The following is a 15,268-nucleotide window of genomic DNA, read 5'->3' as shown; positions in this document are numbered from 1 at the left end:
AAGATTGCGGTGTGACCCGTAGCATTCATCGACCCCTGTGTTGCGGTGAGGGTGTGGCAAATCCATGATCGGTCTTGGATTTCTTTATATGCATTAGACTAGGGGTGGGTCAGTTCATAAGACTGTAGGAGGTCCACCGCATACTTGGAATCAGGGAGAAGTATGTCATTGGAGACCGGGTATCATATAAGCCTATAGTTGGTCATGAAGCATTCATTTGTAAGACCCAGGGTTTTAGTCCCTTGCTTGGCAAGGAAAGACCATGACACGGCTCATGGCATAATGGCAAAACTATGGTTGGCACATAGCATCTCCTATTGTATGCTTGATACTTATGGCCCATATGTTATGTAAGGTATGTGGTATTTGGGAACTCACTAATCGCAGCGCATGCACCCGTGTTTTCCGCAATCTCCCGATTTTGGAAATGTACTCTGATAATTGTTTTGTTTTGAAATACTTTAAACGTTTCAATAAAAGTTCATTGAGTGTTTGATTATATTAAAATTGAACTTTTTATCCTATGATTTTCGGGACGTTACAAGTTGGTATCAGAGCCTTGGTTTGACGGATTCGAGCATACTTGGGTATATCGGGACCCAAACTGAGGGTTTGGTGAAAATTTTCATAAAATAAATGTTTTATTAAAAAGGGTTTTTAATCAAAGAAAGGGATATGATGCGTGCAATCGGGCGAGCTCAAGTAAGTGGTTCCCAAAACACCAAATTATGTTTATTATGATATATGATATATTATGAGAATTGCATGCTAGATTAGGGCTAAGGATCTACTCAAGATTTTATGATAGGATAGATGCCATTATATGCCTGATTGTATGAGCTTTTATAATTGCATGCTAGTATGGTTCTCAGATCAGTAGATAAAATGACCTGATTAGTGTAAGTTGGTTAGATTTTATGTTGCCTAAATTCTACTTCCTTTGTTCTTTGTGGGACTCTTAGTGATGTGAATTGACTGCTAAGTGAATATGCTAAGTCACATGTGACACAGGTTAAATAATCTCAGAGTGATGGATCTGACCCTATTCCGCAGCTCTTGTTTGAGTCCAACCGTTATGGGGTTGAGTCTTTTACTCGAAGGATTATCCAATCGTTGTTGCATATGACTATATTCATGAGGTAGATAGTTGACATTCATGGGAATCTTTCAGCACTTGAGGATAGGATGAGGTCGGGAACCTAGGAGAGCCAAGGAAGTGCTTCAATGGGTTTAGTTGTGTTGTTAGTGATTATTTTGGTGCATCAGTTTGAGAAGGTGACTTAGAGGATTCGGGATGATTCTTGAGGAAAGTATGGATAGGTGTGGAAGGTAGTATTTGGCATGTACTACTGAAAGCATAGGATCCATACTCGAATCGGGGAGAGTCTTGGAGAATCTAAGAAGCTTGTGGGAGGAGGATTCTTAGGTATGTTCTGATCATTTGCATGTTGTATTTCAGTTTGGTGATGAGCACTCAGGAAGGAGGTTATGGTTATGGTTTTATATCAGGTGCAAGTATTGAGCCGATTAGCGAGCAGATGCGGGAGTTCATCTCATCGGAGATTACCCGCGGTATCTTGCAGCAGACTCCTGTGATCTTTGCTTCGGTCATGGAGGGGATTTTTGAGATTTTAAATGAGTGTGTGGGCGCATTCCGTGTTGAGGTTATGGATATCGTTGGAGCTTGCACTCTTTCTTTCAGTGAGTTTTCTACTTGTGGAGCTACCACGTTCTCTGGGGAGAAGGACCCCATTTCCAGTAGGAGATGGTTAGCAGATATGGCTAACGCATTCAGGATGAGTTTCTGCCCCGAGGAGGCGAAGTTAAGATATGCTTCTTGACTTTGGAAGGACAGGGCACGGGACTGGTGGGAGGAGGTATGACGTGAGTTCGGTGATAATGGTGTTGTCATGGGATAATTTTTCGACCAGGTTCTGAGCTGATTTTGCACCGGTGATTGAGGTGCAACAGTTGGCACGAGAGTTTCAGGATCTCTGTCGGACAACTGAGACGGTGGCATAGATCACTACCAAGTTCCGAGAGAGGGCCTTATTGGATTCGCAGTACACAGCTAACGATGAGATGAAGAAGTTAAGGTATCATGATATGTTGCAGGATGACATTAGAGAATTTGTGAGCATTTCAAGGTGCAAGACCCTGAATGATATGATTTCTAGAGCCTGAGAGTAGGAGATTGATTTGGCTCACCTGGGGAAGAGGGGGCCAGACCAGGTGAAATTAGTGGTGAATCCCGGGAAGAGACCCAAGACTTCAGATCAGCGATTGAGGGGTCAGCACGGTCGGGATCAGTGCGGCATGTGTTGGAAACTGCACGATCGTTCCAGGGGTTTGGGTTGCTGCAAGTGTGGCAAGGTTGGTCATGTCAGCAAGTATTATCCTAAGGGGGCAAGTTCATTATTTTTCACTACAACCAAGTGGGCCACAAGAAGGCCGACTATCCGATGTTAAGGAGAGGGGCAGTAAGTGCGCCTGCTCTGGTTACTTTGAGGACCAATGATGGTCATGATGGTAGGAGAGGAGCCCCAGCAGATAGGAGTCGGGTATTGCAGTGTCTGACAGGGGAGACCAGTACTCCAGCAGGTGATATTGTAGGTATGTTATCTTCTGCTTTCTCCTTGGCTTTTATCAGTATTTTGTCTCTTAGTATTTTGTATGGGTTTGGGTAAGCTTTATGTTTAGTATAATTCTCTATTTATGTTTGGGGTTATATTTTCAAGAATTGTTATATGCCATTTGCATGCCATGAATCATTAGTGGGTATTGTGTGTAAGGTCTATGTTCACGATTCAACAAGTTAGTTCTCCAGTATCATTAGGGTTCAGTGGTTTTAGCAATTGTGCTTGGTTTGTTCTTGGGGGTACCAAGGTAAGTGGTCTATTGTTGAGGTTTTGGTTTAGTCATCAGTTCATATGGCTTTAAGATTTGGGTGTTGTATCATTAAAAGCATTCGGGGTTATCAGTCTTGTTGGGACTTCAGGAAGTGTTCATCTGGTCTTCAAGGTTGTGCAGTCTTTGGATTGGTTAGTAATGGAAAACTAGCTTTAGTAAGTGTAGGTTGTCAGTGGTTCAATCATAAGGGGGTAAGATGGATTAGGAATCCTCAAACCTTGTGTGCTGGGAGAGCTTCGTCGAATCAAAGTAGGGGAGAACCGTTCTGATTTTTAGGAGTGGAATCAGGTGTGAAACTAGGATGAGTTTCACATCCTCGTAAGGGGAAAGGGCGGTCCAAGTGACCATCTGGAATGAGGATTGTGCGATTTGGGAGTTCGGAAACTTCCCAACAATGGTTAGTGCCTTCTTGGTGAAGGATACCAGGCTTTTGGTGAACCTAGGGTGGGGTTCCATGCATGACTTGAGTCCAGCTTGGGCACTTGGTCGGGTGCATGTTTGACTCTGGTTGCATAGGTATGGATGGATAGATGAGTGGTAAGACCATGGGCAGTGGCTTTGGCAAATTATAAGTGTTGTAAGAGTGTGGGGTAGCACGTAACATTCACTAGTTGGCAGATAATGTAGAAGTTTTGTAAGACTCTGGGGTGGCCCATAGCATTCACTATTTTGCAGATAGTATATAAGCATTGTAAGACTGTGGGGTGACCTGTAGCATTCACTATTTGGTAGTTTGTGTGGGAGTGTTGTAAGATTGCGGTGTGACCCGTAGCATTCATCGACCCCTGTGTTGCGGTGAGGGTGTGGCAAATCCATGATCGGTCTTGGATTTCTTTATATGCATTAGACTAGGGGTGGGTCAGTTTATAAGACTGTAGGAGGTCCACCGCATACTTGGAATCAGGAAGAAGTATGTCATTGGAGACCGGGTATCATATAAGCCTATAGTTGGTCATGAAGCATTCATTTTTACATTGGATCTGGTGGCGGGATGGTTTAGGCTGTTATTGCCAGATGAGGTTTTCTTTCGGAAGTCGCATGGGGCGACTATATGTGTGTGTGTGTGTCTTTTGAATCAGCAACCGGGTAAGAGTTTGGTGTTTCAGTTAGTTGGCAGACAAGTTAGGACCAGAGAGGTATCAGCTACTTTTGGAAAGCAGCTAGTGGCAGCAAGATGAGTCGATGCGGTTTCAGTGATTTGGGATTCTTGTGGGGAGTCGCTTGTTATTCGGGGCATATGCTAATTCGCTTGTAGTTGGAATAAATAATCTCAGAGTGGTTGATTTGACCCTGTTGCACAGCTCTCATTTGAGTCTAACCGCTACATGGATGAATCTTCTACTCGAAGGATTATCTAAGCCTTTTGTCAAGTATAAGTATTCCGCATCAATGAATGGTCAGTGGTTTTGTTCTCGTCAAAAGCATCAAGTAATCAAGGGCTGGGAGGGTTGTTTAACTATGGAATTCAACGAAGTTTTGGCATGGTAATGGTTTAGTGTGGGCGGTCTATCAGGAAGTCAGACCAATTTGAAATTTCAGGTTTCAGGATGGTAGAAGTGGTTTTCTGCAAAGGATTAAGGGTTCATTCTTCTTCAGGTTTGGTGAGTTCTGCTAGGGTTGGTTTCGGTTGCCTTGGGAAGGTTGTGGTATTCTCGGGATTATGGTCGTGTTGCTCAGGTTGTTTGGCGTGTAGGGAAAGGTAAGGACTGATTTCGAGGAAGAAATCTAATTTAAGTGGGGGAGAGTTGTAATGCCTTGTTCTGAATCGTTACCCATTTGGGTGTGGGTGATCTAATGTAAATGATTTGGGCATTCGGATTTTGTTTTGGAGCTAAGGGGTATTTTGTGCAAAACGGTTGCGGGCTTTTATGGAATGGGATTTTGTGTTCGGGAAATTTTATAGCAAGTATGAGTTGATTAAAGTGTAGATCTTCTCATTAACTTTTCATGGATATAAGGATGCTCAAAACCGGAGTTGTATCGAAGAAGTTATGGCCTTCAGAATATGTTAGGGTTTGAATGGAAACCCTAGTACGTGCGGCGTACTAAGGAAGTATGTTGTTCATACTGATTCGAAGTTTGTTACGCCATGCATAAAGGAGTGTACGTTGAGCGTACTGCGAGGAGTGGATCGGGGTGCGAGACCTTGTATGTTGGGTGTACGAGGGAGAGTTAAAAACCCTAATTTTTCATAATATACCCTATATAAGCTTCATGTTAGGCTCTTTTTTTCATTTCTAATCCAGCCTCCTCACCCTAAAAACCCTAGATCGACCCTTTTAGCCTCCTGGTGGTGTTCTTAAGCCATTAGAAGTTTTTGGTGCATGTTTTTCCCTTGGGAAGGAAAGAAGAGAAGCTTGAAGTTGTTTAGTTTGGTGGAAAGGCTTTGGAACCAGAATCATCCTCTTGTGGGGAAGCTTTCTGAGGTATCAAGTTTGCATCTTGGCTTGCTTATGTATATATCTCTTCATGGTTAGGTTGTTATGATTATGGTCTCCTTTTTGGGTTGTTTATGGGCTTGTTCTTTCATATCAGAGTTTTTTTTGGTATCCTTGAGCATAAAGGTGCAAGCTTTATGTGAATTTTGGTGTCATGCATGCATTAAGTCATCTATTAAGTCCCTTTTAAGATTGAGAGCTTCATTTAGCCATGTACGAACGTAAAGTTGGCAACTTTACGTGATAATCCTGCTCAGGGACTTCCGATCTATGTTTTGTAGCTTTGTCTTAATGGTATAAGTGAAAAATCAAGTTTGGGCAAATTAAGGGTGAGAACGATGGGTGTACAAGAAAGTAAGCTTAGCGTACAAGCCTCCAAGCGAATATGCTGCACGTACGTTCTTGTACGCCCCGCGTACTCAGTCTGATTGGGCCTCATATGTTTGGGTTTCAGTTTGGGCTATCTTTTGGGCTTGGTTTCTGGGGGCTTGGTTGGACCAACTGAGAATATGTGTTTTGGATTAGGGAAAACTTAATGGGCTATAGGGTAAGATCCAAGTAAGGGTTTGGGCCCAATTTGGAAAATTGGACCGTAAGTGGGCTTTGGATGATTATTGGTTGTGGGCCTTTATGATTGGGGATTTGGGCCTTAGTCTTGGACCCAACTAGGTGAGGGGTAAAATGGTCTTTTTAGCCCATATATGGATTGTTGTATTTGGAATGGAACCCGATTGATAATTCGGTGTTATTTGTTTGATAGCGCGGAGATTCATGCGGATCTGCAATCAGAGATTTATTTGTGGATTCAACTGTCGAGGTGAGTCTCCTCACTGTATTATGGGTCGAAGCCACCACTGCCTACCCATTTGGTTTATGTAGTGTAGGAATACCATGGGTGGCCCTTCGCATTTGTTAGAAAGACGAGGGGTGGCTCTTGGTAATCTGTATGCAAGACCAGAGTCTGGACTCTGGAAGTTAATTAGATAAGTAGTGGTAGATTGCATGGAAGACGAGGAGGAGGCTCCTAGCACTTTTATGTAAGACCCAGGGTTTTGGTCCTTAGATTAGCAAGGAAAGACCATGACACGGATCGTGGCATAATGGCAAGACTATGGTTGGAACATAGCACCTCCTATTGTATGCTTGATATGTATGGCTCATATCTTATGTATGGTATGTGGTATTTGGGGAACTCACTAAGCTTTGTGCTTACAGTTTATAGTTGATGGTTTTAGGTACTTCTAGTTCGAAAGGGAAGGCCCGATCGCAGTGCATAGACTCGTGTTTTCCATAAACTTGTGATTTTGGGAATGTACTCTGATAATTGTTTTGTTTTGAGATACTTTTAAACGTTTCAATAAAAGTTCATTGAGTGTTTGATTATATTAAAAATGAAAATTTTATCCTATGATTTCTAGGACGTTACAATATTGTTTGTTGTTGCCTTACTGGTTACTAAAATCTTGTTTTACTGTGCCAAAATTGTGACTTAAAATCAAGGGAATTATTAAAATTGTGCCTTACTGAAATCATGTATTATTGGAACCTACTCCATATGTGTGTCAATTTATCGTGCATGTTTGCAATATTAGACACTTGTTTTGTTTTGGAAACGTTATTTAGAAAGTTTTAATTGAAGTTTGTTTTGGAATGAATGTTGTCTTAGTTTTAGTGATTCGTGTTATATGTGTTGTAATACATAATTATAGCATAATCGTCATATTGTAAATGTGTCGGGTAAAAGGGTTGAAAATTAGTTGATCCAGTGGATAAGGGTATGGGTTTAATTATTTAAAACCATGCGAGTTACGGGTCGGGTTTGGATCGACATTTGAAAATTGCTTAATGGGTTTGGATCAAGGCCGATCTGCTCCATTGCCAGGTCTACTTGGGATCAATATTTGGAGATGTTTTGGGTAGAGTATGTCCCACTGGTGGAGAAAGGGAGAGATTGGCATAGGAGTATATGTCGCTTAAGAAGACAACATAGTCAGTGGTCGATATCACCAGGATATTTCATTTGAGGGCCATATTTTTTTCCTGAGTATGCATCATTGGAGCAGGTACATGTAAGGTCATACCTTGTAATATGATGATGTTTGAAACTAGTCACTCAGCGTCAGCGCATGACTCAGCGTCAGTATCAGCGTCAGCGTATCAGTTGTTCAGTGTATAACTTAATATTCAGTATTTTGTAACAGATTTAGTACTTATCTAATTTCCATAGTTATCGTCTATTATTTAGCTGGTATATCCCTGATTTGTAGGGATTGCCTAGAATAGCTGTATATATTCGTTTGTACCGGTTTGTGATAGGCACGCCTTTCACAAACCCTAATAGCCGCTTTGTGCATACGATAATCTCTTGGTGAGATTATCATTCTTAGTGAAAGTTTTCTTTGTGAATCTTTATTGTTCTTATTTACAGTCATTGTTTGATAAGTTGTTTGATCTTTGGGTCGTTTAATTGGTATCAGAGTAGTGTTCTCTTATCAAACAAATGGCTTCATCATCTTCTTCTTTAAACTCATCAAATCATCCTTCTGCTAAAATTCCTCCATTTAATGAAACCAATTTTGCTATGTGGAAAATCAAATCTCTCTATGCATTAGAATCTGTAGATGAAGACATGTTGGACATCATCGACAATGGTCCATATGTTCCGATGTATCAGTCCTTGAAAAACAATGTTCCTGATGGTGTCATGAAGAAAACACCTTAAGAAAACTGGACAGCAGATGACAAAAGAAAGAATGGTCTCGATGTTCATGCTCGGGCTGCAATCAGCTATGCTTTGCCATACAATATCTTTGGGCTGGTTCAGAACTGCACCTCAGCAAAAGAAATGATGGACACGCTGACTGTATCTTTTGAAGGCACTGAAGAAGTCAAGGCTACTCAGATAAATGATCTAAACAGAAGGTATGAACATTTCTTTGCAAAGAAAGGTGAAACCCTGACTCAAACCTTTAACAGGTTTAATACTCTTGTTAATGATCTGCGGAGACTAGATCAGTTGAAGCATCGAACTGTTCTAGTGCAGAAGTTTTTGGATTCTTTGGGTGCAGGTTGGGAGAATCATGTTGATGTGCTGAAGAATAGTGAGAAGATCAGCACAATGGATTTACAAAGTCTTTATGGAAACCTTCGATACTATGAGGAATCAAAGCTCCAGAGAAAGGAGTTGATGAAGGATGCTCAGCATGAGTCATCAGTGGCACTGTTTTCAAACAAAAGGCAAGAGTCCGAGTCAGACACTGAAAACCATTCAGACACTGATTCTTCTAAAAGTGATACTGATGATCTGGAAAAGGTTATTGCTAGTGCGGCTTTCATTGTGAAGACTTTTGAGAAATCAGGCCGTAATTTCTCAAAGTTTCAGAAGAAGATGAAAGGGAAATCTTCTAAAAAATTAGATGCTGACAAGAAACATGCTACTGAAAAGAAAGGGAAAGCTCAGTGCTTTAACTGTGGTAGCACTGATCATTTTGCAAAAGAATGCAAGCAAAGAACCCAAAGCTCGGACGAATACTGGAAGCAGAAGTACAACAAGTTGGTTGAAAAGCTGAAAGCAGAGAACTTGGAGCATAAAGTTCTTGTCGCTGAAGAAGAAAAATGGAAGACTGATGAGGAGTCATCAGATGATGAATTTAAATGTCTGATGGCTAAGACAGAAGATGCTGATGAATGTGAAGTCAACACAAGTTCGTTTGATGCTGATATGTCTGATGCAGTTGAAAATTCCAAGAAGCACAACACTGATTCTCCTTCAATGTATCAGGTTCAAAATTTTGTTTCTTATTCAATGAATGAAAAAATCAAAATGTTTGAGTATTTGGGTGTTCTTAATTCTAAGAAGAATCAAACAATAAGGGATTTTCAAAATCAAATTGATCTTCTTAAAACTGAATTATCCCTGAAAAATAACATTATTGATACTACTTAGGAAAATCTAAGAATCACTAGTTTATCAAACTCCTCTCTGTCTATTGAAATTGATAATGTTAAAGATCTCTTGAACAAAGAACAAACTGTACTACAAATTTGGGCTAAATCTCACAAAAATGCTAATTATATTATTTATGCTCAAATACCTCATTCATGTGAGAAAATTCTTGGGGGAAATTTTGCTGAAGCTGAAAAGGTTTTTAAATCTCAAGAAAAAAGAATCTGAATTTTATTCCATGAATGAGTTGAAAGATAGTTTCAAAAACAAATTTATCAGTAACAGTTTTATTAATCAGAGTCTAATTGATAAATACTGTGTTACTAATTCTAATGGTGTTACTGAATGTGATATTGAAATTACCGGAACTGATCCTACCTCTTACCTTGCACATCTTGTGAGACCAACTCCTCTCACTGAAAATATTATTGCATTTCCTATCTCAAATGGAGTGTTTCATGCTGTTCATGAACAACTTAAGCATTACCCTAATTGTAGTGCTTCCGTGAATAAGTCTAAATTTGATACTGATGTCAGCTCCTCATCTATCACTGATCATAATCCATCTGACACTGAATTCAGTTGTGATTCAATGTCAAACAAAAGGACTCAAAGTTCACTTGGTGGATCTTACAAATCCAAATGTGTTAAATCTAGACATCTGCTCACCAAGAAAAAATTTGGTACTAGAGTTTGTTACAGATGTGGTGATACCTCTCACAAGATCAGTGAATGCACGTTTGATAAAACATCTTTAAGAGCTGACAACATCAAAGTTAGAAATGAAAAATGGACTCTTAAATCAAATTCTTTGAACTGTTTTCCTAAAGAGTGTCATATTTTATTGTCGAATAACTTTGTGAATGACCCATTTTACAATGGGTCAGTGTGTTCTAACAAGTTTCTCAGCACTGCCGGGTCAAGAGCATCTTTGGTACTTAGACAGTGGTTGCTCAAGACGTATGACAGGATCCAAGTTTCTCCTGGAAGACTATGTCAAGAAAAGTGGTCCTGCAGTTACATACGGAGACAATGGAAAGGGGTTTACTAAAGGATATGGGAACATCAAGTGCAACAATGTGGTGTTTCAAAATGTTACATATGTAAAGGGGCTCAAACACAACCTTATCTCAATCAGCCAATTGTGTGATGCTGATTATGAAGTTCATTTTAAAAAGGAGGGAAGAGTCATCAACACTGACAAGAACATTGCACTATCAGCAAGAAGAAAAGATGATATATATGTTCTCGACATGTTCTCAAGTGACAAAGCACTGATGCAATGTTTCTTTACCAAATCTCAAACCAATCTCAGCTGGATTTGGCACAAAAGGTTCTAACATTTGAACTTTAAGAATCTGTCTAAAATATCGAATCAAGATCTGGTTAGAGGTCTCCTAAAATCCAGTTTGTCAAAGATAAGGTGTGCTCAGCATGTGAACAAGGAAAGCAAACCAGGTCATCATTCAAACCCAAGTCATGTTCTAGCATATCCGTTCCTCTTCATTTACTTCACATGGACTTGTTTGGACCTATTCCTGTTCGTTCCCTAGGAGGATACAAGTATACTCTGGTAGTTGTGGATGAGTTTACTCGATTTACATGGGTGATTTTCTTGAAGAAGAAAGGTCATGCTGCACAGGAAATTATCTCTCTGATTCGTCAAAACGAGACACTGACTGGTCTCAAAGTTAAGCAGCTAAGGAGTGATCATGGCACTGAGTTCCGGAATTCAAATCTTGAAGACTTTTGTGATTTTAAAGGCATTGGGCAGAACTTTTCAGCTCCTCGCACACCTCAACAAAATGGAGTTGCTGAACGAAGAAATCGAACACTGATTGAGGCAGGAAGAACCTTGATGATACATTCTGGTCTTCCTATGTCGTTTTGTGCTGAAGCTGTTAATACAACATGTTATACTCATAATCGCTCTCTAATTCACAAGGTTCACAAGAAGACACCATATGAGATGCTGAAAGGTCGAAATCCAGACGTATCCTTCTTTCACGTCTTTGGATGTGTTTGCTATATTCTCAATCAGCGCGATCCCAGATCAAAATTTGAGCCTAAGGCTGACAAAGGTATTTTTGTTGGATATTCATCTATTTCAAAGGCTTTTCGTGTTTTTCATGTGAACATGCAGTGCATTGAGGAATCCATTCATGTAAAGTTTGATGAAGAATCATACGCTGATGAAAAAGTAGCTCATTCCTCTTCTATCTTTCAAGAGCTTCTCTCTTGCCCATATGATGAAGTTTCTCATACTAAAGAAGAAGCTATTATTCCTGATCCTATCGTTTCAGACCCAAGTTCTGTAAATCAAGGTACTGCGGTCAGCTCGACAACTCATTTGTCCGATGCTGATGAAACCCTTGAAGTTGAAGATTCTCCTGCAACTGATGTTCCTTTCAGTAATAACACTTCAGTGTCAAATCCATTGGAATCAGCTCCTGGACATCGAGATCACCCTGTTGATCAAATTATTGGGAATCTTCATGATGGTGTCCGAACCTGATCTCGTGTATCTAATAATTTTTGCATGTATGTTAACTTCGTTTCAATGATCTTACCTGACAAGATAGACTTAGCTCTTCAAGACGCTGACTGGATTAAAGCCATGGAAGACGAGCTGAATGAGTTCGAAAGGCACAAGGTTTGGACTCTTGTTCCTAGACCATCAGGAAAGACCATCACCGGAACACGCTGGGTCTACCGCAACAAGGTTGATAAAGATGGTATTATTACTCGCAACAAAGCAAGACTTGTTGCTCAGGGGTTCACTCAAATAGAATCTATTGACTACGGGGAGACTTTTGCTCCAGTTGCTCGCATTGAAGCAATCAGACTGTTTCTCACATATGCCTCATACATGAACTTCATTGTCTACCAGATGGATGTCAAAAAAGCATTTCTTCATGGTGTGTTAGAAGAAGAAGTATTTCTCAAACAGCCCCCAGGCTTTGAAGACAAAGAGCACCCTGACTATGTGTACAGACTAGATAAAGTTGTATATGGACTGAAGCAAGCTCCCAGAGCCTGGTATGAGACACTGGCATCATATCTTCTTGAAAATGGCTACAGAAGAGGAGCAATTGATAATACACTCTTCATCAAAAACAAAGGCTCAGACATGATTCTTGTTCAAATCTATGTCGATGATATCATCTTTGGCTCTCCAAATGAGAAGTTGAGCAAGGAATTCGCTGAGATCATGTCTCAAAGGTTCGAGATGAGCATGATGGGGAAGATGACATTTTTCTTAGGTCTTGAGGTTCAGCAACAAAAATCAGGTATCTCAATTTGTCAAAGTAAATATATTGCTGGCATGCTTGTTAAGTACTCTCTCAGCGACTGCAAACCGACTTCTACTCCGGTGTCCAAGACTGATAAGTTACACGCTGATCCCACTGGCACTGATGTTAATCACTCTCTTTATCGAGGAATGATTGGATCTCTTCTCTACCTCACTGCAAGTCGCCCTGATATCATGTTTGGAACCATTCTATGTGCTAGATTCCAAGCTAATCCCAAGGAGTCTCATCTCATTGCAGTTAAACGCATCTTTCGATACTTAAAGGGCACTCAGAACTTGGCATTGTGGTACCCTCTTGACTCAGCACTTGAACTCTTTGGATATACTGATTCCGACTATGCAGGATGCAACTTAGACAAGAAGAGCACGTCAGGTGGATGTCATTTCCTTGGAAATCGACTAATCAGCTGGTCTAGCAAGAAGCAAACCTCAGTAGCTATCTCCACTGCAGAAGCTAAGTATGTTGCAGATGGGAGATGTTGTGCTCAACTGTTATGGATTTAGAATCAACGTTTAGACTATGGGATTAAATTCTCAAAGACTCCTATATACTGTGATAACACCAGTGCCATTCAGATCACACAGAATCTTGTTCAGCACTCAAAGACAAAGCATATCGAGATCAGACATCACTTCATCAGAGACAATGTTGAGAAGGGCAAGGTTGTTCTAGAACATGTCAAGACTTCAGATCAACTAGCTGATACTTTCACCAAGGCCCTAGATACTCAAACTACTGCTCACATTATTGGAGAACTTGGAATGACCACTCTGGATTAAAAAAATGTTTTATTAATGTTTGCTATTGTCTTATAAACTAATGTATTTTTTTTTGCTGATGATGATGTGCTGATGATGTTTACCATGCTGAGTACATTGTATGATCTCTTATCTCTATCTCTTCTATGAATCTTCTAAACTAAAGTTGAATGATTCATTGTATTAAACCATACACTGATAACAACTTGAAACTCTTTGCCGATGGTTAGACAAAACACCAAGATCTATCACACGCAACTATCCTTTCTTACCAATCTTACACTGATTCTATGATTCAGTGTGACAAAACACATGCTGATGAGAGTCTAACAGTCTTTGCCGATGGTTAGACCAAAACACCAAGGTCTATCACACGCAACTATCCCTTCTTACCAACCTTACACTGATTCTGTGATTCAGTATGACAAAACACATGCTGATGAGAGTCTAACAGTCTTTGCCGATGGTTAGACCAAAACACCAAGGTCTATCACACGCAACAATCCTCTCTTCACCTTCTTCTCACTCAGTGTCTAATGATTCAGTAAGAAGTACCACTCACTGATAAAGACTCAACACTCTGTGCCGATGGTTAGATAATTAAACCAATATCTATCACACGCACCAACCACCTTGCTAACCTTAAACAAGCAAGTTGTACCTTGAATTGACGACAAACTATCTTTCAGCATGTAACTTTTAGTGACACTGATCTCAGCGCTTCTGCAGACACTGATTGTCGTTTCATCTTCAGTACATGTAACAACTCTTTTTACGCAACGGCTATTTTTTGATTTGACAGTTTGTTAAGATACGCAGTTATTTTTGAAAAAGATAATCATTAACTTTTTAAAACCGTTTAATCCTATATTTAAACTTTTTCCCCACCTCTCTCTCAAACCTTCCTCCCATAATTCAAACTTCCTTCTCTCTCTTCAAAACCCTAGAATCCAAACTCTCTTCAATGGCGGCATCACTGTTTACTTTCTCCTCCACTTCAAGAAGAGTCATCCCAGCTCCAAACTCTCCTCCTCTTCCCATATACATCAACGCCACAAATGTCGTTTTCAACCCTGATATACCAGATGTTCATCGCGGTCTTGGACTTGATGATTTTGTCAATTTTCTAGTATCCTGCTGACTTCGATACGCTATCAGTGAGGTTCCATCAGAGTTCTTTCCCGAACAAGTATGTGAGTTCTACTACACCGCAACAGTTAATAATGAAAACTACGTCATCTCAGGCACTATTGGGCGTGGCCGTCGCTCAGTTTTCATCACCGCTGATCTTCTCAGTGCTGCACTTAGGTTACCAATTTTTGAACCATTCTCTGAGCTTCCAACTATTGAACGCTGTCGACTCCTTTTCGATTAACTGGGCTATGATCACTCCAAGGCTGGTACTCGACCAACTCTCATTCTGCGTCAATGTATGACTCCAGGATGGAAGTTCTTCACCGGGGCACTTTGCAAATGTGTGGGTCACAAATCTCATAGTGGTGATCAACTGAGTGCCTTTGAGCAACAAGTTGTATGTTCCCTTCTTCTCAACAAACGTCTTGATTATGGGGCCTTCTTCTTTGATCAGCTTGTCCAACTTCTTCGTTCCAATGTACGAGCTAATCATGTTCCATTTCCATGCTGGATTGCTCTTGTCCTGGATAAATTTTTCGCTGAATCTTACTACTCCCACTCTGGGAACCCCATCCAATGCCCACGCATGTCAGTACGAATGTATCTGGATGATCCACTGGCAAATGACATCGGCATCTCTGATCGGATGCGAGAATGGATCGCGAATCCATATACTATTCCTTCTCTAAACGCTGACTCTGACGAAGGAGCTGCTGACATCAACGACACTAATGCTGAAATACAAGCTGATCCTAGTCAAGTAGGTGG

The 15,268-nt window shown here is 40.5% G+C and overlaps 1 protein-coding gene across 1 annotated transcript; it reads left to right on the top strand.

The window, feature by feature from the left end:
* Positions 1-11,854: 11,854 nt before the first annotated feature.
* LOC128133413 (uncharacterized mitochondrial protein AtMg00810-like) lies at positions 11,855-13,111 on the top strand. Its single transcript, XM_052770835.1, has 2 exons — positions 11,855-12,190; positions 12,572-13,111. The coding sequence occupies exons 1-2, from the start codon at positions 11,855-11,857 to the stop codon at positions 13,109-13,111; spliced, it is 876 nt and encodes a 291-aa protein (XP_052626795.1).
* The last annotated feature ends 2,157 nt before the right edge of the window (positions 13,112-15,268 follow it).

This window comes from Lactuca sativa, chromosome 4 (assembly GCF_002870075.4).
Source record: "Lactuca sativa cultivar Salinas chromosome 4, Lsat_Salinas_v11, whole genome shotgun sequence".
NCBI lineage: Eukaryota > Viridiplantae > Streptophyta > Magnoliopsida > Asterales > Asteraceae > Lactuca > Lactuca sativa.
The sequence above is the reverse complement of the archived record's forward strand: the minus strand, read 5'-3'. Positions and strand labels throughout refer to the sequence as shown.